Consider the following 26,228-nt stretch of genomic DNA (forward strand, 5'->3'; position numbering starts at 1 on the left):
CTGTGCAGGTGTTCCAAAATTGGAAAAACCTCTAGAATCTGAAACGCCCTGGTCTCACGAATTTCAATTACAGAATATTCAACCAGTAATGTTTTACCATCCTGTAGGGTGCTCAGGTGCTGCTGGCATTGGCTTATGTGTTGGTTCGGCTCCTGTAAAGGTCTGCAGTGGCTGTGGCTGGTGTGGGTGCTTGTGATTGGAAGGGATGCTCTTACTGACAGCATTTCAGAGGCACTGCACTTTACAGGCACGTTGCTGTGGGTAGACTTCCCATTTCTCCCATCCTCACTTCACCTGATACATTTGTTCAGAAGCGTGGTGTGCTCTGGTCAGGCTGTGCTGCAGAAGTGGATTATTAAGTCCAAAGATGGAACATCTTCATGAGTGTTACTATAGAAAAGCCACGGAGGTTCTAGTGACTGGCCATGCCAACCATTGTGGAGGAGAATTCGTCCACTCTTGAATCACAATAGGACACACTTGTTTGGTCCTTCAGCTGTTCCTCTCGAGTCAAGGGCCAAGCACCTCATTTAACTTTGAGATGGTACAATCTACTGTATAGTTCTTTCCCAGTCCTAACCCCAAGCCGTAGCAAAATCTCACTGGTTAAATACAAAAGTGAAATGAGCACAGAGGGAGGGGTGGAGAGGAGAGAGAGGCTTGGTTAAATACAAAAGTGAAATGAGCACAGAGGGAGGGGTGGAGAGGAGAGAGAGGCTATCTACCAAGAAGGGAAGAAATTTGTCCTAGGTCTCAAGGTACAATACAGTCATTAGCAAAATAGGTTATGGATCCACATATGACCAAAAAGCAGTGTGTCCATGCTCCTTTTATTATGCAAAGCCAGCCATGTGACTTGGCGTAGAGCGTAGACAGTACATACTGTGTTCAAACTAAGCATTCCACTCAGGTGAGTGGCCTCCTCAACAATCTCTGCAGCAATCTCATGTCAGAGGTGACAAAGTGAAGAGGTTTGCCCGGTGGGTAGAGCGTCTCAGCTGGGCAAGCAGCCAGCCACACTGGCTGACTGTGTTCTTTAGCACATAGCTCTGTGACCATCACATTCCTTCTTTCTAGACTTAACCTTTTTGTTGATTCCACAGCCAGCTGGCGTCCTAGAGACCCGCAAAGCCTGCATACTAACATGGCAGTCATGTTGCTGCCTCTGTGAAGTAGCATTTAAGAATTACTTTAATGACGGGAATATCCTTCAGTGTCATGAATTAGGCTCTAAATTTGTTTTTTTTTTTTTTAACCAGAATTGTTGTGTCTGTATTGCTGTTTGGTCGGTTTCCAAATTAGGTGGCAACTGTGTTTTCTTAGTTACTGTGTTTGCAGAAGCCCCCGCCCTTCCATCGGCTGCTCTGACTTATTGATGGTGGACAGTGCAGTACTAGCCCATGCGGGAGCATGGCCCCGCAGAAAGGCATACTGGCCTTCCGTAAAACAGCGTTCTTCACCCACACATCAATACACAAGACGGGATGGTCCTCGCTGTGCAGGGCACGCCTGTGAACTAATTACCCCGTGGGCTTGTTTACCTTAACTGAGTTTTTTGGCCACGATGCTCATAGAAAATAGTCCTGTCTGAAGAGCAGTGGGGATTCCTGAAGTTTCCAAGGTTTCCATTTCCTGGATTCGCTCACTCTGCCGATTCCGCCTTGTCTCCTTCAAGTGGAGAGGAACTCTAAAACATACTGTTTTTCTTTAAGTAGATTACATACGGGTGTTGCTACACACCGAGAAGTAGGAAAATTTTCGTGAATAAACAGACCGGGCAACCGGTTAGCTTCTTGCTGGATGTACTGAGTTAGAAAGGACATACTCAGCAGTGTAAAGGACGGGAACCGATGACTTGGTTTTCTTGTGGAAATTCCTGGTTAATTCTAGCCTCTGGGACAGTTATTTGCAACCATTCAAACGATGCCACGATACCACCATTTTCCTTTCTGAGTTTCCCCTCAGTGACACATTCTTCTCGTGAAGAGTCCTTATCACGCAGGGTCAAAGGTGATTGTCAGCCCACAGGAAGCGCCCCAAAGCGAACGACAGCTCTCTCCATCCTAGCTCTTACATAACTGAGTTCTTGGAGGAACCCCATTTCGCCTAGGGCTACATGCTCACCCCATATGGAGATGAAGCATTGTGGTTGGAGAATGGGGTGCCCTATTTGGCCAATACTGGACCACACCCTACCCTGCCTTATCTCTGAGCCAGCACTCATTTGAATGCACAAACCCCTACTTGCTCTTTTCCCAGAATTTCAAAGAGTTAGTGCCTAAAATAGTGTTGCTATACCACGTACAACCAGTAATACAACTTCCCGAAATTTAGCCCAGCTGCCGCATCTGGGCTATCTGTGAGATGGCTTACTGCATGGCTGAGTTGTGGCTCTTCTCCCTGCCTGGAAATGCATAGCTGGTAGCAAACAACCTTTCCTCTCCAGAAAAACAAAACAAAACAAAACAAAAAAAAAAACTTAATACTGAATATTTTATATTCCTTATGCCATTTAATCTATCTAACATTTGAGGAGGCCAGTGTTACGGATTTTGCGAATGAAGTACAGTCTCAGATTAGCAAATGTATGCGTGGTCACCCAGCTGGTATATTGTGGAATCTAGGTTCACATCTAGGTTGTACGTTCATTTGTTTCAAGAGCTGTTCCACAGCTGCAGGCCATGTTCATCCTAGAAGCTGGACTTTTAAGAGTTCAGAGCCAAGCCAGGCAGGGATGGCACGCACGAGAGCAAGCCAGGCAGGGGTGGCACGCACACCTTTAATCCCACGCGGGAGGCGGAGGAAGTTAGATCTCTGTGAATTTGAGGCCAGCCTGGTCTACAGGGAGTTCCAGGACAGCAAGGACTATGCAGAGAAACCCTGTCTTAAAAAAAAAAAAAAATCAAGGAGAGGAGGAGGAGGAAAAGGAGAAAAAAAAAAAGAGTTCAGGCCAGAGTTTTTGCCTTTGGAATTAAATTGCTGTTTTTTAAATAAACACACATTTGGACCTTAGAAGATGGCCCAATGGTTAAGAGCTCTTTCAGAGGACCTGGGTTCAATTCCCAGCACCCATGTCAGGTGGTTCAGAACTGCCTGTAGCTCCAGTTTCGGGGAATCCAACTCCTTCTGGCCTTGGTAGGCGCTACACTCATGTTGCTTATACACTGTGTCTCACATACACTTAATTAAAAGTCAGTCTTACATGTATTTAATAAGAATAACAGTGGATATTTTTGCCCCAGGGTAAGTTTTGGCAGTGCTGGTTAACACTGTGGGTGTCATGACTGGTGAAGAGAGGGGCTTCTGGCAGTGAGTGGGCAGAAGCGAGATAGAGCTGAACATGTGATTCAGATGAACCCCACTCCAGATACCGTTTGGCCCCCAGTTGCAGCAGCGGTGACTTAGCTCATTTTCTCCTTGTTGTGAGAGTTGGAGGAGGGAAGATGGATTCTGGTTCACAGGTGTAGACACAGGCCGTCCTGTGGGAATGATGAGGTAGGTGGTAAGGCTCTGTGGTAACGAGCATGTGGCAGAGTCCCATATGGTGGTGCAGCGGGGAAAGCTCAAACAACCAGAGGTAGGTTTGGCCTCCACAGGCCCTTTCCCAAGAACTCCTCTCTTCCAGGTTTGCCTTACATCTCAAAAGTTCCATAATGTCCCCAAACAGTGCCACCAGGAGCCCAGTGCACCTGTAGGATCCATTGCACAGTCCAGTCATGACAGGTGCCAAGCCTAAAAGTCTTCAGTAGGATCCTCCCTGGTCAGGGACAGGTGTGGTAAGCCACCAGCCAGCAGTTTAATGAGTATCACCGCACGTGCCTGGCCTTGGGGATATATGAGTAGAGGAGACAGGCAAGGAAAGGCAGAACTGGAGCTGCCTGAGCTAAGCGTTCAAGTAGAGGTGACGCTCTGATCCAGGAAACAGGGTATCTGCCTGAGATGGTTTTCTGTGAGGGGGACTCTGAACATGCTCACAGCCTGCCCAAGTTCCGGGGAGGAAGACAGCCTTTACTGGGGAGCATGACATAGAGGTCGCCATTTTCTTCCCTGCTCCAGCAGTGTGTGGCAGTGCCCAGCGCGTAGCAGGCGTGTAGCAAACATCAGCCGCCGTCGCCACCATTACTTCACCTGCGCCAAGCAGTGAGCGAGCCTTCCCGTTTGCCATTGTCTGTCTGCAGACTTCTTCTATGAGACAGATGGGTGGGTGGGTGGAAGGAAGACATGACGGAAGACAGGAATAAAGTCCTGCCCTTTATTCAAGTGTTTGCTCAGATACCAACCCATCAGCAAATGGTCCCATTACCCGATACAGCACAACATCTGCACATCATGGCCGTAGCATCCGCACCCTCACCCACTCTGGCCTACTGTACATGCCTGTTTGTCACATAGTAGGTGCCTCAAGCACGTATTTTCAATTAATAAATGAGCAAAACTGTGGAACTGTGTTTTATGGCAGACCTGTGACAGCATCTTAAGGACACTATACTGGAGCTGTCGTTCTCAGCCATCCTAATGCTGCAGCTTTTAATACAGTCCCTCATGTTGTGGTGACCCCCAACCATTAAGTTGTTTTCGTTGCTACTTAACACGGTGTAAATATCTGATGTTCGAGCCCTGTGAAAGGATCATTCAATCCCCTCTCCCCAAAAGGGGTCTCAGCCCACAGGCTGTGAACCACTACTCTAGTTGGATAATTTTAATCACATATTAAAGCTTTCCGTGTAGCCTATATTTCTGTACTTAAAGTTGTCAGTCAGCTGTGTCTTCCCTTGAGCTGCCATGTCCTTGCCCACCCCTGTGTGCGTGCTGACTGGAGGGGAGCCTCTGCTTTTCAGCGAGTGGTGAACACACGGTCTGAGTGCTCAGTGTGTGGCCTAAGATTTACCAGTGGGAAACAGTTAAGGGAGGAGTCTCACAGTCCACTTTCCAAAACAATTTCCTTTATTTTTGGTAGGTAATAAAGTGACCATAGTGGCTGCTGGTGGATTCTTTCTTAGCCATGTTTGCCTTTCACGATCATCTTCTTACATTTTAGGGAGGTAGTCCCAGAAAGAGAATCCTTTTTTGCTTCCATCCAAACTGAAACTGTATTATGTGGGGGAAAATTCAAGACTGAGGTGGGCAGTGCTGGCACAGGCCTTTAATCCCAGCACTCGGGAAGAGGCAGGCGGATTTCAGAGTTCCTTAGTTCTGCAGAGTGAGTTCCAGAACAGCCAAGGCTACACAGAGAAACCCTTGTCTCGAAAAGCCAAAAGGGGAAAAAATAATCAAGGCTGAAGATTGTGTATGTATAACCCCCAAAGTATATTTTTAAAAGTCTCTTTGGAAAAAGAGCTGGGTCTAATCACTGCCAGCACAGTCTTTCTTCACTACCTGGTTTGTCCATGAACTATGGGGCAAAAAGGTATTGCTCTGAGGTAGGAATATGTTGTACCTTGGTGAAGAACTCAGAACAAGTAGCCAGTGGCCCTCTACCTGACTTCTGAAATCCAAATTAGTATCAATTAGGTCCAGTTACTGTTTCCCAGGACAGTCCCATTTAAGATTAAATGTTATAATGGTGTCAGGTAGAGGTAGGTTTTGGCTTGGCTTGTGTTTGCCTTTTTAGTGGAACTTTTAAACCAGCATTACTGCTGTCTTGGTACACTGAAGGCTTAATCCAGTCCCGTGTAGAGAGTTTGTATCCCCAAAGTGTCACATGCACCCATGGAGCAATGCTACTTTTTCTGCCCTGGGCTACTAGGAAATCTGCTGCAGTAATCTTTGTCCAGACTTTTGTACTGTGTCCAAACCGTAAAATAAAAATGGTCCCTAAATGAAAATTTTCATGTATTTTAATGAAGCTCTGGAAACATCCTGAACTTCAGATTTTCCCCACCTAGTTTAACTTTTAAATTCCAGAAAGTAGGTCAGTAGAAATATCCTGTTTTAATTGGTTCAATTAAAAATGTAAAAGCATAGGACTGCCTCAATATGAATTGCAGATTTAAATATGAGGGATTATAATGGGATTAATATCACTGCAGGGTTTGATTTAAATGAGATATATTTAATCATAGCTTATAATTTATGTAGTAAAGACAGGCCTAAATGTTGGAATATCTCAATAGATAGGGGAAATGTTTGCTGTGGAATTTAGCAGTATGATAAAGAATCACTCCAGAACTGCACTCTCAAGTGATCCGCCTAAGGCTGTCGTTCTCCAGGACCTTAGTCATCAGGGAGAAAAGTGTTCTTCGCTCTGTGAGTATGTGAAATGTCAGATTTAAGGGATGTGCCTTGACAACTTCCTCAAAGCTTTTAATACTTTCTGAATTTTTGTTTTGTTTGTTTCAAGTCAGGGTTCCTCTGTATAGCCCTGGCTGTCCTGGAAATTGCTCCGTAGACCAGGCTGGCATCAATCTCCGAGATTATCCTGCCTCTACTTCTTGAGTGCCAGGACTAAAGTCGTGCACCGCCACTACCACCGTGCTTGCTTTCTGAATTTTTAAGAAAGAATATAAGGGGGGGGGGTGTCTCTCGGTCTCCAAATTTAACTAATTTTAGGAATTTTATTAGTTTCAGGTTTTTGAGACAAGGTCTCCCTGTGTAATCCTGGCTAGTCCAGCCCCTACTTGCAGCCATCCTCCTCCTTCTGAGGGCGAGGGTTGAAAGTGTGCATCACCACATCTGGCTTATGTTTGGCTCTGTGAGATAGGATTTGCTTTATCTAGAACTGAATTGGATTGTACAGTAGCCCAAGATAGCCTTGAACGTGAAATCCTCCTGCTTCAGTGTATCAGCAATGTACCTGGCTTCCTTTTAGGAGTGAATACATTTGGAAATGCTGAGAATATTTTCAGCAGTAGCAATGAGGGGTCATTTTCTGGTGTCAGTCATTTCTTAGGATGTTTGTCCAGCGTTTGCCCTGAGAGTGGGCTAGAATGGAGCACCATGCTAGCTAGGTTCCTTTCCTCACTGAAGCGGAGTTCTCTACATTTGCCCACAGTTGTCATGAGTAGAACTGCACTGTAGCCTGGACTCTGCAATGTCTCTAACCCAAGGTATGATTCACATGTAGCCAACATTACCCTTCCAGCTGGCACTTGGGCATGGTTGACCAAGAAGAGTACGCTTTCTAGATCAATGAATGACTGCATTTCAAGTGCGGTTCCTGGAACTCGGGGAGTTAGCGTCCACTCTAAAGAGGACAACAGCCCTGGCCTTCAGGGGGGTGCTGGGGACCAAGGGGAAGCAGTAGCCCTTTTCCTTTAAGGAAGACAGAGTGGCCGAGTGATGGATGGTCCCCTTCTTAAGAAGGAAATACTACATACAAGATTACCATTTAATTTCAGTTTTGAATGATTCTCTCAGAGATTGTATTTAAGTTTAAATCAGTAGATTCTGTTTGCCGCTGGTACCATCTTTGAATAGATTCTCTCTTGCTGAAAACAAATGAGCTCTAGGGAGCTGATGGATCAAGATTCTGCCTTGGAAGTCAGTTCCGTATTCCTAGACTTTCTTGCCTACAGATACAGCTGCGGGGGAATAATGTAAATACCGATGATAAAGAGACGGGTAGTCTTCACACCCTGCGGTTGAACAGTGTCCTGCCAGCGGCACGCTAGCACTTCTCTAGAGGAGGAAAAACTTACCAGTGCTCTCAAATTATTCTGAAGGGTCTCGCCAGTACCCGGAGACAGAAAGCAAAAATGAAGGATGGAGTTACTGAAGACCAGAGATAAAAGTTTCGTTGCTTGCAAGCAAAGTTACGTACTTAGAGAACTTAAAACAGAACAAAACTTAATGTTGAGTAAACTGACAAAATAGGAAAGCTTTCCGAAGCCCATGGTTCTTCTACATGTGTGTATGTATGGTTTGATAACACAGACTTGGTGTTGTTGTGTGTTATTTGATCGGTGAGCTAATGAGTTAAATTTTCATCAACCAGTTAGAGAACCAAGAGAAAGCAGGACATAAAAACTAGGGAGGGTTTAATAACCACAGGGAACGCCATGGAGAAATCAATTACAGTGGCTGCTGCGGCTCCCGTGGGTGGTCCAGCAGCCAGGGCCACCTTTGCAATGAAGGTCACCAGCAATCAAGCAGAAATGTAATAGAAACCAAAGACTCATCTGAGTCCCAGTCCCTGGAAGAGAGGCTTCTGTGGATGCTGGGTTTTTATTATTATTATTATTATTATTATTATTATTATTTACACTTTATTCACTTTGTATTCCCCCTGCAGCTCCCTCCCTCCTCCTGTCCCAATCCCTCCCTTCCTCCACTCTCTGCATGCATGTCCCTCGCCAAGTCCACTGATAGGGGAGGTCTTCCTTTCCTTCCTTCTGATCCTAGTCTATTAGGTCTCATCAGGAGTGGCTGCATTGTCTTCCTCTGTGGCCTGGTAAGGCTTCTCCCCCCTCAGGGGGAGGTGATCAGAGAGCAGGCCAATTAGTTCATGTCAGAGACAGTCCCTGTTCCCATTACTATGGAACCCACTTGGACACTGAACTACCATGGGCTATATCTGTGTAGGGGTTCTAGGTTATCTCCATGCATGGTCCTTGGTTGGAGTATCAGTTTCAAAAAAGACCCCTGTGCACAGAATTTTTGGTTCTTTTGCTCTCCTTGTGTAGCTCCTGTCCTCTCCAGGTCTTACTATTTCCCACTTGTTTCATAAGATTCCCTGTACTCTGCCCAAAGGTTGGTCATAAAATCTCAGCTGAAGTTCACTCTAAAACCCCGTCACCTCCTTTGTGGGACTGGGAATTCTCTGTCAGGATCCATTGCCCTGACTTTATGGTACTTGGTCCATCTGTGAGTGTCCAGGCTCTCACTGTGTTCACTCATGTCTAAGAATGAAGCCTGGAGACAGTTGTCAACAGGCAGTATGTGTCTCTGCCTTCTCATGCACCAAGTGTGGCAGTCTTGGCTTGCCGTGTGCTTTCCGTGTTCACTCTGACCAGACTTTCCCCTCCACTCACAGGTTTGCCCATGCACTTTCTACAGCTATGAAACCTGCATAGCAGGGCGCCACGATGCTTCTGTTGGCCATATGATGAGGAAGAGAAGTTGGCTTTGGAGTGCTGGGAGCCTGAGCCGTTGCTGAGCACTCAGCACGCCCGGCCTGACCACTGGAGAGCCCACAACACAATGAACAAACTGACCTTCCATAACAACAGAGTCATGCAGGACCGTCGCAGCGTGTGCATTTTCCTTCCCAACGATGAGTCTCTGAGCATCATCATAAACGTGAGTAGGTCCATCTAGGAATATTCCCATGTGCCAATCCCTGCCAGCCCACACCCAAGTTAGGTAGTTCAGGGTGAGTCATCACAGAATGAATCAGCGAGAACATGGCAGGCTTACACTCTCTCTATATAGTCACTTGAATTACTTATTGGGTTTCTCTGTTTCCTTATCTTTCCGTGTGTTCAGCCTTGTACCCATTTGGGATTATTTGGAACACCTGCCACATTTCCGTTCAGGTCTGGGGGGTGCTTCTAATTCACGGTGCTCAGCCACACTACCCCCTCAGGTCCCACCATTGGTTTCTTTGAATTTCCTTTGCTCTTTTCTGTATTGACAGGGGTCCATTTTGTCATTTCTTACATGGAAGCCTCTCTCTTGGCTGAAACTTAATGTAATGAGATGGGATCTAGAGACTGTGTATGTGGAGGAAGGAAAAAAATCTGAAAGCGGCAGTAAACATTTTTTTGAGCATTGGTTTTTGTCTCTAAAGTTGTTTGGCTTCCTGAGTAAAATTTATATTTAAGTCTGTCTGTCTTTCAGATGTACTCAGAGTTGTCACCCATGTACATAAAGTGGTAGCAGTTGCTAAGTTTCGCATGTGCATCTTGACTGTGGTTTGCTCAGTAGTCAGAGTCTGAGCAGTGTCCAGGAAGATGCTGTGGATGGGCTAAGATGTTGCCACTGGCTCTTAAGTCAGAATTAGACACTTGCTAACCTGGACATTGAAGACTGAGATACTGTCTTTATTTTTCCTTTTTCCTTTTAACAGTTAAGTTATAATTTACACATTGCAAAGCAGAGAAATCTGTAAGTGTGAAGCTCAGTGCATCTCTGTTAGTATATACTTCCATGTAACTATTCCCAACTTAAGATAGACATTTCCATCTCCTCAGAAAGGGTGTTTGCGACTCTTCCTTGTCAGGAATCCATTGTCCTCAGCAGTAACAACTGTTTTGATCAGAAGGTAGTCTCCTTCAGTTACAAAGGAAGTGATATATGTTCCTCTTGTCTTAAACATTTTTCACTCAATATTTGTCCTGTGAAGTCGACACAACAGCAATTACACACTTACTGTTGCTGATGGATATTGTGTCGTTTGAAATTGCTGACTAATACTAATAAAAGTTCTATGAGCGTTTCTGGGACCTAGACTTAAAACACAGACACACATGCCTCACTGTGTGGTTATCGGAGTAGATGTGTGACTCATAGAACACACCAGTGAGTGCTGTTGGCGGGAACTGCCAGCAGATGCATGGTAATCAATTTTGTACCTATCAACTTTTTTTTTTTGGAGACAGGGCTTCACTACATAGACCAGGCTGGCCCCATACTCAGACATCTGCCTACCTCTGACTCCCAAGTGCTGGAACTAAAGGCTGGGGCCACCATTATTATTTTGTTTATTTGGTTGGTTGGTAGGTTTTTTTGTTTTTGTTTTTGTTTCCAAGATAGGGTTTCTCTGTGTAGCCTTGACTGTCCTGGACTCACCGACCATGCTGGCCAGAGGTCCACCTACCTCTGCCTCTGCCTCTCTGAGTGCTGGGAATACAGGAATGTGCCACTGTGCCGGCTTCTTACTGCTTTCCCCTCTCCCCCACTTAATTACGTTCGGATGGAACTAAGGAAAACTTGACTTGAATTAGTTTTCTGCTTGTATGCTAGTATAGTTTTACTTTTTTTTTTTTTGTTTAATGGACTAGTTCTGCAGAGCATATTTGACATTTGAATAACTTCATCAAGAGTTTAGATTGCAGCAAGGTCCTGCTTATATCAGGCATCTTGGTCTTGTCAAGCAGCCGACAGTTTGTTGATTTACTCATGTCGCCTCACTCCTGCTCATGTGTATTTTGGGAGTATCAAGTCTGCCTCTCAGGTGGATTTTACTATCTCCTGGGCAGTTTCCAGTAACAAGCTAGGATCCTGATTAGGGGCCTTGGACGATGGTTTTAGGTGAGGGAGTAGACTAGTATTTTTGCAGCTCTTGAGTTTTAAAATACGATGAAATCGGAAACATTTTAGTGTAGGTACCAGCAGCATGGTTGAGAAGAAAGTAAAATCCTTCTGTATCTGTGGACTTATATATATAATGTGTCCTCTGGCAATCCAGGACATACAGCACAAGCGCTGAGAACACTCCTGTCCCTTTTTTTTCTGTCTTTTTACCCAGTAAAGCTGCTGTGCATACTCACGAGCATGGAGCATGTACAGTGAGGAACAGTTTCTAAAGGAACTCATTGGCACTGGAGTCTCAGCTGAGGGAAATCATTCTGAAAAGCAGACTGAGAGGCTCCAGGCGGGCTCATGGCATATGTTATGGCACCATACCTAGCATTTTAACAATGTTCTTCCTACTGTCAAACTTCACATTTATTTTTCTTTCACTGGTAGAATTAACCAAAAACGGCCTTAATGTGCTGCTGTGGATTTTTTTTTCCCCCGCAACATATGCCGCTCTGCAGATCTCTGCCTTCAAAACTTGAATGTGCACTAGAATTACTGAGGGAGGGCCTTGGTGAATGGTCAGCTCTTCGGGCTTCGCCAGTGGAAACACTGATGCAGGTCTAGGGCAGGACACAGGAATCTTCATTTTGCAAAATTCCTCAACACGGACCAGAGATTGGATAAAATCCTAAGGCAGACAGGAAAGGCTATGGCCCAGCCCCACTCTCAAGAGGTCCACTCACTTACTTTACTTTGGGGCCTGAGTCGGTGCCCAAGGCGGTCGGTATCAGGGGGACGTAGACTGCCTTGTCTGCCCGGCGGCTTCCTCTGCAGCCCTGGGCCTGCTTAAGTTGGTCATTATTTTCCCGTGATTTCCTTATATATGAAGTGGGGCTGTTCTCTGCCTCATGTGGGAACGTGGCAAGGATTTAAAGAAACTCCGTGTGTGTCTGTCCACAGAGATGTTCAGTAAGTCAGTCTTTACGGCGTAGCGTTTAACTTGTCTAGTTCCCTGTGCTGTTTGCTCCTTTCATTAGGGTGTTCTGCCACTGACAACAGAATGGAGTCTGGAATGCAGACTGTCAGACAGGCAGGCCCAGATTCTTACTCCAGAGAACATAGATCCTCTGCCATGCCCAGGCTCCTCTCCAGCAATCCTTGGGACCTCAGAAAGGATGGGGTTAAGTAGCATGGAGGCTTGCCCACTAGAAAAGCAATCCAGATCTGCCAGGACCCCCTTTTCCCCACAGCAGAGAACGGTGACTTTTTGATGTTTGCAGAGTTGGCTGTAACAAATTAATTAAACAAAAATGTTGTATCAGTGGCCTTCCCAGCCCCACCCCACCCCCAGCAGTGCTTGAATCAGTACTAATTAGAGATACTTTAAATTAATCTTAATCATCAAACAAGTATAAATATGGAAGTTTAAAAAAATAAAATTATGGTAAATGTAAGAGGCAGACAGTTTTTAGTTCAGAGCTGGGAGCTTGTACCTCTCATCCCCATGGCAAGGCGAGCAATTTTTTTTTCCCAGAGAATATTTCAAACATCCTTGCACAGTAACAAACCATTGGCAGAGCGAGGATCAAACTCCATTCCAATTCAGAGTCCCGCGCAGAGGATATTAAAGCCTACACTGTTGAGGCCGTAGTGCTTTCTAAAATTTCCATTGCCCCTGAGGATGAAAGCCACTAAGAAACTTCACAGTCAGCCATGTGGCCTTAAAGACTCCAGTCTGCAAATACCCAACGCTGGATCTTGTTTTCACAGCAGGTAACACTTACAAGCCACATCCTTATTTAATTATAGTTTTTAAACAAGAACACTATACTTACTTGATGATTGTTAAAGAGCTTTAGCAGACGACTCCAGATACTGATTTAAAGTAGCGGAGCAGTGATAATTAGACAGGATGCCTGGAAGAAAGGCACGGCCTTGTTTACTCAAGAGTCACCATGGTTCTTATTTTACAAAAGTTTAGTTTGTAGTTTGGGTCTTAGCTGCTTGTTATATTTTATCCTGGCTGCTCTATGTCCAACTAAAATTTAACCACAAGCTAAGGGTTAAAAGGTCCCCCAGAATGCCGAGCACGTGGTGGCAGACGCCTGTAATCCCAGCACACAGGGAGGCAGAGGCAGGCAGATCTCTGAGAGTTCAAGGCCAACCTAGTCTACAAAGTGATTCCAGGATAGCCAAAAGCTACACAAAGAAACTCGGTCTCAGAAACAAAAACCAGGGACCCCAGAACAGTATGATATTTTAAGCCTCAAGTTTATGGAGCTTAGTTCAGTGTAAGAGTTGTCTGTAAATGTGGTACTTTCTCCTCTTCACTGTTTGCTGTTTAAGCTTATTTGTAACAGTATGGTTAGGACATGGACTACAAACCCAGTATTTACATTAAATGCTGGAAATAAGTAGGCGTTCACTAGGACGAAAAAACAAATACCCCAAGCTGTTATCTTGAATCAGGCTAGCCCAGAGGGGGTGGGAGTAGGGATTTCCCATCAGCCACTGGATCGTCCCATTGGTGAGGTAGCTTGTGTCAATGCATTGTTATTAAATCACTGGATGACAGGGCTGGAGAGATGGCTCGGCAGCCTAATGCACTGGCTGGTCTTGCAGAGGACCCACATTCAGTTCCCAGTTCCCAGCACCCACATGAGATTTCACAGTCGGTTTCCAGGGAAGCTAGTGCTTGTCTCTGGCCCTTGTCGGCACAGCACCAGTAAAACACCCGTACACATCAAATCAGATTCTGGCGGATGGCACATTTATAAGCTGGAGCATCCTAGGGCTAATTGAAGTGTCTGGTGGACCACAGTGGAGGTACTCAGGCGCTCCCTGGGGAATCAGATCCTGGCTTAGTCATCAGGAACTACTTGAGGATGTTCTACGGATGCTGCCCCTGACAGGATCTAGAATCACTCAGGCAACCACTCAATTTACCTGTGAGGGATTACCCAGACGAGGTTAATTGACATGGAAAGACACACCCTAAGTGTGTGTGAGCACCCCATGGAGTGGAATCCCAGATGGAACAGAGTTGAGAAAGTGAGCTGACCTGCAGGCATTCATCTCTCTGCTGACCGGATGCCACAGGAACCTGTCTCAGGCCTCCTGTCCACCCTCCGCCGTCCCTTCCCCCAGCAATGGAGTGTACCTCCTTGTACTGTAAGCCAGAATGAGCCCCTCCTCCTTAAGTTGCTTCTTGACAAGTTTTTTGTCATAGCAACAAGAAGCAACTTTTAGCCCACCAAAGCTTCCTCGGTTGCCGGGTGCTAGAAGAACCCAGCAGTTGCCTCTGGCCTTCAGTTGTCTGCTCTTTCCACTGGGATTTTGTGTTTTCATTTTCTTAATTTTAGTTCTATATGAAAATATGAAAGCGCTAACTCCGAGTTAAGTAATTTAGTTAAGTAAATTATAGTCACTAAAGTTATGATTATAAGGTTACAATTCAATTATGACTGAAGAAAGGATTAGAAAGCTAATAATGCCTCCGAGAAAGGAAACGCCCATGACGTACCCAGGTGACAATCACAAAGGTTGTGTTGCGCATGTTTGAACGCGTGTGTAATGTTCAGTGCATGGAACCTTTGAGGATCCGCCTTTGTTACTCCTTGCTTACATGTCTTTGAGTTTTATTTTCTTCTTCTGTAAAATAAAGAAATTGAGCTGGGTAGTCCTTCAGGTGATTCAGTGAGGCAAACTCTGAAGACTCAGTTTACTCCCTCCTGACATTTTGTAGTCAAGAAAGCATCAAAACTGTATCTGGGGGTGGGGATTTGGCTAAAAGGGTAAAAGCGCTTGCTGTACAAACTTAAGGACCTGAGTGCGAGCCCCCAGAACCCAGTTAAAAGCCTGGTGTACCAGCACAGGCTTCTGTTACAGTGTTTCTACAGGGACCAACAGCAAAGGACTCTCAAACGAGGTGAAAGGTGAGGGCTGACACCCACGGTTGTCTTCTGACCACCCCCTATACACACACACCCACACATAGAAATGCATGTGTGTCTACGCACACACATACACACACAACACAAAAACAAGTGATGTCTTCTCAATTCAGAATAGATGCTCTCCAGAATGTCAAGTTAATAGGTAATACCTTCCTGTGTGATTGAATTGTACTGAGACTCAGAAAGGTAAAAATAAGTTAAGCAGCAACAGGGATCGATTGAAATGAACTCGGGGCAGTCTGTCACTGCAGCAAGATGAGTGCTTCGCTTAGACCTTTATGAAGAAAACTTCCCCTTCAAATGGGATGTCTTAAGCAGACATTTCTATGGGAAGATGCACAGATGTCTGACGGGCATCCAAACAGTGCTTAGCCTCAGTAAGTGTCAAGAAGGCGTCAATTAAAACACCAGCAAGGCCTTACGGGTGTTAGGATGGCTGCTTGGTTGCTGGGCATGCAGAAGAGAGGAAACCACTGTGCCGGAAGCCCATGCGCTCTCACAACCCTGGTAGCCGAGTCTGTAGCGGGTGGTAGTGCCCACTGATGACCGAAAAGACAGCATGGCACGAGCGTGCGCACACACACACACATACACACACACATACTCGGTGTAGTGATGAGCCACGTCAGCAGGGAGACCTTGTCATTCGCAGCAACGTGGGTAAATCTGGAGAGCATTACACTGACGTCATAAGTTAGGCACAGACTGCACAGTCTCACTTGCGTGGAATCAAAAACAGGCTACGTCAGAGCAGCAGAGTACCGAGTAGTTACCAGAGCCTGAGGTGTGGACAGGCAAGGAGTTGCTGGTCAAAGGATCTGAAGCTTCAGCTAAGGAGGTGAAACACTTCAAGAAAACTATGCACCAAGGCAACTGGAACTAATAAAGTGCCGGACGCCTAAACCTTGCTGGATGAGAGCAGTGTTCTTACATATACAAAAAGAATACAATGTGAGATGTGAGGCAGTGCATTAGTTAATCCAGTTCTGTAGGGCAGCGGCTCTTAACCTGTGGGTCATGACCCCTTGTGGGGTGTGTGTGTGTGTGTGTATGTGTGTGTGTGTGTAAACAGCCCCCTTCACAGGGGTCGCCTAAGACCTTCAGAAAACACAGATGTTTACGTCGCAATTCATAGCAGTAGAAAAATTACAGTTATGAAATTTTTAGCAATATAGCAATGAAAATTAATTTCATGGATGCGGGTCTCCGCGGCATGAGGCGTATTAAAGGGTCGCAGCATTAGGAAGGCTGAGAAGCACTGCTTTTGTTAGGTCTATCGAATACTACATGAAAACCTGTCCATTAAAGTAAGAGAGAAATGTTAACAAAAAGAACAGACTTGCCAAATAAATACCTTACGTGGAAAAAATCTCTTCTGAAGGGCCCGTTTTCATCACAGGATCTGAGAACCTGATCCTTGTGTCATGAGATTTATGAGTCTTGTGCAAGATTGCCTCGGCACTCCATTAACATGCTATAAAAATTGATACTGTGGTAGTCATTGAAACAGCCACGGGTTGCAGTGACTTTCATAAACCGGGTGGTTTGGCTGACATCAGTGTGTCCTGTAAAGGTGTATATTTACAGAGTTTGAAAAATGCCTGATGTGGCTCCCTGTGTGGACTGAATTTACTTAGCTCAAGTGTCTTTTTTTTTTTTTTCTCCCTCAGGTTAAAATTCTGTGTCACCAGTTGCTGGTCCGGGTGTGTGACCTGCTCAAGCTAAAAGAGTGTCACCTCTTTGGTCTCAGTGTTATACAAAGTAAGTTTCGATGTAGGCCCTGGTATGTTTAGCCAACTGTCTCTGAGGAATGACACTTTAAAGTCTGAAGTCGTCACGCAATGTGAACTAATTGTCAAAATACGCATTAACTTACCATCATCCTTAGTCCAGTGTTTGTTTTCCAATGTCAGCATGACGTATATCTTATGTGATTTAGTATTTTTATTATTGTTATTATATTTTGAACATAGTATTGATTATTTTTTTAGAGATTTATATATCTGTTCCTTTAGTTTCAATAAACCAGGGTTGATTTTTGTTGTTGTTCCCTTGTACACAAGAGACCAGCCCTACCTCAGAGGAAAGTAGATGTTTTTGTCATTTGTCATTACTGTCTATAATACTACAAATGATGATGGCTTGTGACATCACAAAAATTTTGGTCAAAGTAAAACTAACTTTCTTCTGTTCAGATTCTCTTGCAGTTAAAAGTGTAACAGGGATGGAGTTGTTGAATTTTGTTTCTCTTTTCTTTCATGCCCTTCTCTTTTTTTTTTTTTTTTTTCCTAGTCAGACTGTATGTCTTCAAAATGCAGTCACTTTCTCCTCCATTGTATCAGGAACTTGTAGGAAAGGGTTTTCATAGCCGCTTTGCTGTCTCGTGTCCCTTGCTTAGTACTAGACTCTTTAAGACTCAACCATAAGCTATCTTATGTCAAATTGTATCTGGGAATTTCTCTGCTTTAGCTTTTAAATCCCAGAATCTTTTTGGGATCTCTGCTCATCTTTTTCAGGGAGATTTATGAGTATTTAATTATACTTTCCACATTCATGTGGATAATCTTTTACTTGAATCCAAGGTTTAAATCTAAAGGATTATGGCAGCTTGAGAATCCGGTCAGTGCTGTGAATGTTTCTGTCTGCCACGTTAGAAGATAGATTGTCAACAGATAGAGCGGGCTCGCTCTCCCCCCAAACAGGAACTGTGTCCAATTGCCTGTCTAGGAACATAGGATGGAGAATGCAGAAGGCCCTGCCAATCAGCCATTTGCTCCTCACTTGGTTCCTGTAGTATCGAATACAATAAAAACGGGAAGGTTACACTGGGCTTGTGCAGACCTCCATCCCCCTGTAGGAAAGGGCATAGAAGCAGTCAGGTGCCTCACAGACTCCAAATGGCTCACGCCGTGCTCTCCTCAGGCTTTCTTCCTGCTGCACCTGCAGCCAGACTGTTGGTCTCCGTGGTTCAACAAGTCAGTCTAAGAAAACCAGTTCATCGCTCCCTTTGGTTTCCAGATGAGAGCTTTTAAGACGCCCTTTAAAGGAGAGTCTGACGTGTGGTGAAAGAGTTGGAGCACCAGTCAGGTGACCAGGTTTGAATTCTGGCTCTCCTGCCGGCCAGCAGCGAACCTTCAGACAGGCCGCCGACTTCTCCCATTGTCTAGTTGTTTCACGTCAGATAGACACTGCTACCCACTCCAGCTTTATGGGAGGAACATGTGCTTGAGATTTGCCTCACAAGTCTTGTTAGTGTGGTTTTAGATTCCTAGCACAGGGGTGCAGGAAGTGAGAGGGTTCCAGAAAGCCGCACACGTGCAGCCACAGCTCCCCACCGTCAGCCCCAGCACCAATACCCAGAGCCCATCGTTTGCGCTTGGGCTCGCTGCTGGTGTTTGTATCAGCTGTGTGCTGGACAGATGTGTGGCATGTAGCCGGGTTGTGCAGGATGGCTTACTGCCCCGAGCTACTCGCACCGTTTTAGATTGGCGACTGAAATTCTTATTGTCAGTTGAATAGTTGCAAAGAATGTAATTCTCCAGCACTTTGAACACTGACATTTTGAAACTCAGCCATCGGTAGCACTCCTCTTAAAAGCTATCTAAATACCAAGAACCTGGATGTCAGCCCAATTCTTTCAGTTTTGTTTTGAAATAATTTCAAAGTTCCAACGGTGAAAGATGACGACAAGAACTTCCTTAGGTGTTAAAGCTGGAGCCTCTTCCTCCATCTTCGATCTGCCTGCCTGCTTCCCACCTCCCCGTACTGGAGACAGGCAGTATCTCTTACATGACCGGAATCAGGAAGGCTAACTACTCTTTAGTTTTGCCAAGGAGCCTAGAAGCATCCACCACGGTCACAGACAGTCTGGTTCAAGTCTGTATAGTTCAGCCATTTCTTCACCCTTCCTTGTGAGCTTGAACAGTCAAGTTACTTTGTGGAATGTCCTTTGATTTGGGTTTGGTTTATGTTTCCCCATGATTGCTTTAGGTCATGCATGATTTGGGTGGGGATATCAGGCCAATGCTAATGTGCCCTTCTCAGTGCACAGTATTCTGAGACACGCAATAATTATTTATGTCCGTATGGTGATGTTAGCTTTTGGCCAAAGTCTCTCCACATACTTTCCTTGATACTCATGAGCTTATATTAACACTTCTAATTACAGTCTAGTTCCAGGAGGTTCATTCTACCCCTTCTTCTCTCAACTATTTACGACTCCTTTCTTCAAGAGCGAGAAGCCGGGCTTATTTGCTCAGGCATTTAGGAGCATTACAAAGGGTATCACAGAGGTGTACATTCTAGGGCAAGGTATGAGAAGGCAGACACAGCCCTCCTCTTCCTGGGTCTACCAGTCTCCGTGTGTTCTGACACCCAGAGTTCTTAAGCTAGGCAGCTCTGGTCACGCTGTCAAGTGTGGCAGACACATAAGGGAATTGTGAAATGTACGTGTGCTCATAAACTCACGGACTGTGGCAGCACACAGGACCTGCACAGGTCTGAGCCTGAGTCCCAGGCCGACAGGGGAGAGTAGTTCCCATCCCTAACCAAGAGGCTGTCCATGGGTTATAGCCGCTCACAGGTGGAAAATGTGCTTTTCTCCAGTACAGTCCCACTGGGCATACAGGCCACACCTAAGGGTGGACAGCAAGCCCAGCGGTGGGTGACCGACACAAACCGAACTCAGTGGAATCTCTCACAACATTTTGTCTTGTATCATTTTGTTTGGGCATTTTTTTTTTTAATCTTAACTGGTTGTTTGCTTGTATATTATTGTTCCTCGTTTTGTGGTTTTATTTGTGTGTGTGTGTATGTGTGCTATTTCTTGTGCTTTTTCTTTGTTTTGTACTTGATATTCTGGTTTGTTTTATTTGCATTCTTTTTTTTTTCTAAAAGAAAGAGAGAAGACATGGAGTTGGGTGGGAGGAAAGGAAAAAGAAAGGAAATGGGGAGGGAAAACCACGATCAGAATATATTGTATGAAAACTTTATTTCCAGCAAAAAATAAAATTAAAATATGCATTGCTCCTCTGAGCAGGCTCACTTATGCTCATGATTTTGCCACTTCTGACAGGAGCTCCCACCGCAGGCAGGTCAGAGTCCTGTTCAGTCAGTAAGAATGAGAGGTGCGGAGACAGCATTCACTGGCCCAGCAGCTGGGCTAAGCGGCACCTCCCCTTCCTCCGTCTTTGGGATGTCTTAGCTCTTCTTCATATTAAGAGGACTGACACCATTTATAAACAGAGTAGCATTGCTTTTCCAGTCTTCCAGTCAAGCCCAGTGTCCATCCAGGGTTCTGCTGTGGAACCAGCTCGCATCTCCCTGGAATGAGCATGGTCCCTTCACTGTGAAAGTTGTTACGGAGCACCCAGAAGTAGATGCCATTAGTGATGGGGGAGAAAATAGTTGGGGTGTGTGCGTGTTTTAATAAAAACTTTGTACAAGATCAGAATGCTAAGGGCTTCTCTGGTGAAACAGATCTTTGCCCCCTTCTCCCCAAAAGAAATCGCTCAAAGAGAAATGAAAAAAATATATATTTGGGCCAGCTTGCTTTAAATAATGCTCCAATCATTTCATGTTAGTTCCAGCAGATAATGTTTTCTATTCACTTTAAGAACACATCACTCCCCTTGAAGTTTGGTGTCAAATCTTGTTTTTCCGCAAGACTTTTCTGATAGGATAGATCCCAAAGGCAGAGGCAGTAACACTTTGTCATCATGGCAAGCTGGTGCCACGGTGTGGGGGACACAGAGAGCAGATGTTTTAAAGGCCAGCTCTTCAGGAAGCAGGCGTCATGCCCACACCTGGAAATGAGCTACCATCAGCATCCCAGCACCTCACAGGGTGATTGGGACGGAGCTGCTGCTATGTCAGTATTTGCACCAAGGAGAAGCATCTCCTGTACTCCAAACCAAAGTGAGCTTTTCTAAGATGCATGTCCAAGGGAATGAACGCTAGATGGTTTCTAAAGGTCCTGGAAGCCAAGCACGTGAGTGAGTTAGAAACCACATCTCGTCTAAGCATTGCATGCTTTAAAATAATGAGTTCCGTCTTGGAGAAGCAAGAGAATTCATGGCCTCAGTGTTGTCTGGATCGTGACATTGTGGGTCTTTCCATGTCCTCACACTACATTCACAGATCATGAAGCTGTTTTTGTTTTTTTGTTTGTATTGTTACTTTGACTAGCTTTTTCTTTGAAACAAGACTCTTCTCTTTAGCATCTTGTTTTGTTTTGTTTTGTTTTTCTATGTGCAGATAATGAACACGTATATATGGAGTTGTCACAAAAGCTTTATAAGTATTGTCCAAAGGAATGGAAAAAGGAGGCCAGCAAGGTACGGCAATACGAAGTCACTTGGGTGAGATTACATTTATGCACAAAATTTTCTCTATCCTTTAAAAGATGTGTATTTTTACCTGTCACATTAGAATAAAAATTATAGGCAATAATTTATCAAGTAGAGAATGAAATCAATGAAATGAATTGTAAGTGCTGAAATGTCTTATGGATCAGGTGTGAGTAGCTGACAGCATAATCGGTGGGTAATGATGTTTCAGTAATCCCGGGGTAGCGCTTTGAAGTGAAAAGCATGAGAGAGTGTCTGTTTTTCTCCCGTGACGGTGTTATCAAAATTTGTGGGAGGTTTTAGTGATTTTCAAATTTGCTGTTCTGTCGCCCTTGCAGTCACACCTTTGTCGATTTGCCGTGCTGGCTGGCGTCTTCAAGTAGTAAACATCAGTTCCGTTTGAGGTGGGGGAGCAAGCACAGGGGGGTAGCCTAGGTCCTGCCTTCCCCCTGGGGAGGCAGGAATGAAGTCGGGTCCTTCCTCATTTCCTCCCATAGCAGAGCAGGATTCTTGGGCTGCACTGGAGGAAGACGTGAAAGCCAGCTGCAGAGTAGAGCAGTCCAAGCTCTAAGTAAACAAGCAGCGTGTTAGAGGGTGCTGTGCGGAATGTTGAGGGAACAAGAGAGCATTTGTAACATGGAGCAAATGGTCACCACGGGGGACGGAGCTGGGCCAAAAGCCGGAGCTCAGCTAGAAATTTCCATGACATTTATTTTTATCTTCCCTTATGTTGCCGTCGACATCACAGCGAATGGGAATCCAGGCGGGTTCTTGACCTTGAAAATTCTTGGTTGGATGTGGACCTGGTGTCCACATGGGCAACTGTCTGTCTGCTATAAGCCCTGCATTACAAGCATAAGCCTGCCTGTGTTTGGAAATGTGCCTTGCCAGTGATGGTCTTCTGATTGATTGCCTTTGAAGCCTGTTTTGGAGATAAGTCAACACAGTGTGTTTCTCTGTCTTAGGGCATTGACCAGTTTGGGCCTCCCATGATCATCCACTTCCGGGTGCAGTACTATGTGGAGAATGGAAAACTGATCAGGTAGGAGGGCAAAGAACCCATGAGCCTAAGCCTTGGCTTCCTCCATAGCACTTACTTTGACACACACACCAAATATGTCATGGTGTCAATTGCTTTCTTCTGCCTGTGAGAATATAAACTCTCTACAACAGCAGTTTTTTTGGTTGTTTGCTTGTGTTTTAGCATTCGTGTATTCTTAGTGCCCAAAACAACAGAGCCACATTTGTTCCTAAGTACTTGTTGGCTAGGTAAATGGAAGACGACGGGTGGAGTGTTCATGTCACGGCCTCACATTTGCACTCACAGCCCACTAGGAGAAACTTTCATCGTTGTGGAAAGAAATTTATTAAATATGATTATATTTTCTTTGGGGACAGGGCCCCAAACTCTCTCAAGCTGCCGTTTTTTGTGTTAGCCTGGCTTTCCCTTCACTTGAGGTCTTGCTTGGACTCTTAATCAGTAGCTTAAAAACTAAGAGTAAGCCTGGTGGTGGTGGTGGTGGCGGCGGTGGCGGCTGCGGCGGCTGCGGCGGCTGCGGCGGCTGCACTCCTTTAATCCCAGCACTCAGGAGACAGGGGCAGGCAGATCTCTATAAGTTCAAGGCCAGCATGGTCTGCAAAGTGAGTTCCAGCATAGCTAGGGCTACACAACAACAAAAAGAAGCAAAACTAAGAGAAAGCCCAGAGGAGCTTCCTGTGGAAATCAAGGGTGTGCTCTGAGGGGTCAGAAAACAGATTTTATCATCTTGGAGATGAATGCATGATCAACGCCATGATATGAATCAGAATTATCTGGTTTTGAACCTCTTTCTTTGGTGTGTGATTCAGTGCTAGAGATCACAATTTTTGGTCGGAAACATGAACTTGTTTCCCTTTACCTTTAAACTTTAAGAAACTTTATATGAATGTTATGTGAAAAACTAGCACTTGGTATTTTCTGTCATCACAAGATGCAAAGTAAGAGTGAGAAATAGCATTCCATAGAGAGTATCTGTAAAGGCCAAAGGTCATTAGTTAGCCTTGGCTTATGTGACATGCTCACCCGCTTCAGCTGGTAGGGATGGGATGCCCTGTAGAGAAGGAAAACGTATTGCTTGGCCACTAATAAACTCCGTAGGGCTAATAAATGTTAACCCTTTACTTCTGCGCCCTACCCCCCTCCCGCCATAAACCACCCAGCAGCATCGAGTCAGCATTGATACAAGGCAGCGCTGAAAAGTAACCTATCCATGGGAAAGTAACTACATAGATGCTTTATTTTTAAGCTCTTCATTCTTAACCCTGGCCTTGGTTAAAATAGACCCGTATGTTTCTGTTATCATCTGCTGGTGAGCTGTGACCTCAGGTGAACAGCCTGAAAAAGTGAGGGCGGCGACCTCACTGAAAACATCAGCACCTGCAATCATTTTTCCTTAATCATAAAACTAATCCTATTTGCCCGCAATCATTTCTTCTGAGTTGACTAGATGTCCCGCTCACCCTGCCATCCCCACTGCCAGCACTTCCTGTTCACCTCCCCAGTGGAGACTGATTTTATTTCTGGCTGGAGTAGATCAGAGAGCGGGCACTGTTAGTATCTCCTCATGGGGAGCATCGTGGTGGTCATGACATGTGCCTGTGAAAACACTTCAGAAAGCAGCAGCCTCCTCCTGTAAAACAAGGCAGGTTTAAGGAGCACTTTGCTGCTTTCCTCCTCAGAGGAACAGAAAAATAACAGACCACTAGTGTGTGCTGTGTCCTGGCAGCGTTTTAAAGTGCCATAGAGCACTTGTGAGCCACCGAGGAGAGGAACAGTACAGGGAGCACCAAGCAGAAAGGCCAGGCTCACCCCGGGGTTTGTTCCCTCAGACCTGCCTTTCTTTGAATGAATCAAAGGCTGTGAGCTTTCGGGCTGAGCCTTCTGGCCCCTGCAGCCTTCTGAGCCTCCTCTGGTCTTAGCTTGGGCTTTTCCCCTCCCGACTCCCCGCTAAGGGAATCGAGCACCGGGAGGGGCAGCCGATGGGGTTTGGGTTGTGTCGGCATGCCTGTACTGGTCCACCACAGCGTGAGTACTGTCCTCCTGTGTCTCCCTAGTGACCGGGTTGCAAGGTACTTCTACTACTGGCACCTGAGGAAACAAGTGCTGCTGTCTCAGTGTGTGCTCAGGGAGGAGGCCTACTTCCTGCTGGCAGCCTTCGCCCTGCAGGCCGACCTCGGGAACTTCAAGAGGAATAAGCACCATGGAAAGTACTTTGAGCCAGAGGCGTACTTCCCTGCCTGGGTAGGTACCGTGTGGATTCTCCATCTAACACATCAGCCTTTTCAAGAGATGAGCCTTCGTGCTCTGGGCACAGTGATGCCCGAGTACAGGTCCAAGGCCGGGAGCTGGGCACAGTACAAGTGTATACTCGTGTCCTCGGGAGCTGAGAAGGCTCGCTGGCCATCCCAGATGTGGAGGACCTTCAGTCGTTCCCAGCCCCCCCCCCCCCCGGGGGAGGTGCCTAGCCGTGACGCTCCTGGTGAAATGCATTTTCCCCCTTTGAGGAAAATCGTTCACCTCTCAAGAAATGAGATCATTCACAGTTTTAATGGGCTGAGAAAACAAATCTAAATCAACTCTGGGCTCTAGCCTCTGTGTCCTTCCCTGGCAGGCGAGGAGCCGCCCCCTTCTGTGGGTGAGAAGATGTAGGTCATTCCGGCAGGCATGGTCTCACACGCATGCTCCCTAGCCTGTTGTGGTGCCATTTGTCCCCCAGTCCTCTGCGTCCTCAGCTCTGGCTCAGGCTCGTTCTCCTGCAGTTGGTGTTCACAGAGCAGTGGGTGGCCTGCGTCCACAAAGCAGAGCCACCAGGCCTGCTTCCCAAAAGATAGGCCAAGTGCATTTGATTTTGCTAGCGTCCTCCTTCCCCTGTGCAGTCCTCAGGCCACTTCCGCCTGCCTGCTTCCTGTCAGCCATGCACACACTGTCTCGAAGGTCACCAATGACCTTTATGTTGCCTGATTTATTAGATGCTTTTCTCTCCTTTCACTGACTTTTCTGCTGCACTTGACACTTGGCCGTGCACACCAGAAAGATTTCAGCCCAGTCAGCACTTTTCATGACCACCTTCACAAGATGCAGGTAACACCCAAATATGTTTACACTGTCCAGGGAGGGAGCACTGCAGACTCGGAGCACCCCAAATCACACTTCTCATTCTCCAGCCTCCCCAGAAGTAGCTGTGTCTCTGTATTCATGGTGTCAGAGTGCTGGAAGCTGCTGTGGGCCCAGGTGCCCAGACCCTGGCATCACATGGACTCTGCTTAGCTCTGTGCCTTGTCCACGTCCTACCCAGCAACAGCAGTGTCCTCTGACAGGACCACTCCATTACCTGTCACCACGTTTAGTCCCACATCTGTTACAGTTGCATTCTTTGCGTGTCCTCTGCAGCCCCTTCCTTTAGCATTCCCTCCATTTGAGTCCCGGATCTCAGCACGCTGTGGTGGAGATATCACTGCCTCGGTGTCCCCCAGCTTGCATCTGAGAGGATGGAGCCTCTGACTTAAACCTGAAGGAACTCTCCAGTTGCCTGTGGTGTGAAATCCTGGCTGAGATGTGAAAGCCCAGGATCTGGTTAGTTTCTTAAACTATGACCTGGCAACATCCATCTACTGAGTTATGGTGTTCCTGCACAATTCCTGGGGTGCCTTACACTTCTGGACCCACTCCTACTCCAGCCACCCACCCCCAAGCAGGCTTTCACTG

At 45.9% G+C, this 26,228-nt stretch overlaps 1 protein-coding gene across 3 annotated transcripts in view; it reads left to right on the forward strand.

The window, feature by feature from the left end:
- Frmd6 (FERM domain containing 6) overlaps positions 1 to 26,228 on the forward strand; it is a 72,810-nt gene that overhangs the window by 26,603 nt on the left and 19,979 nt on the right. The window contains exons 2-6 of one of the 3 annotated variants that reach the window (XM_021642631.2): positions 8,972 to 9,237; positions 16,808 to 16,898; positions 21,393 to 21,496; positions 22,450 to 22,526; positions 24,578 to 24,764. In XM_021642631.2, coding sequence (XP_021498306.1) covers positions 9,139 to 9,237; positions 16,808 to 16,898; positions 21,393 to 21,496; positions 22,450 to 22,526; positions 24,578 to 24,764 — 558 coding nt within the window. In that variant the 5' untranslated portion in view covers positions 8,972 to 9,138. The remainder of the gene's footprint in view (positions 1 to 8,971; positions 9,238 to 16,807; positions 16,899 to 21,392; positions 21,497 to 22,449; positions 22,527 to 24,577; positions 24,765 to 26,228) is intronic. The other 2 variants (XM_021642632.2, XM_060387620.1) reach the window with 2 other exon arrangements.

This window comes from Meriones unguiculatus, chromosome 7, assembly GCF_030254825.1.
Source record: "Meriones unguiculatus strain TT.TT164.6M chromosome 7, Bangor_MerUng_6.1, whole genome shotgun sequence".
NCBI lineage: Eukaryota > Metazoa > Chordata > Mammalia > Rodentia > Muridae > Meriones > Meriones unguiculatus.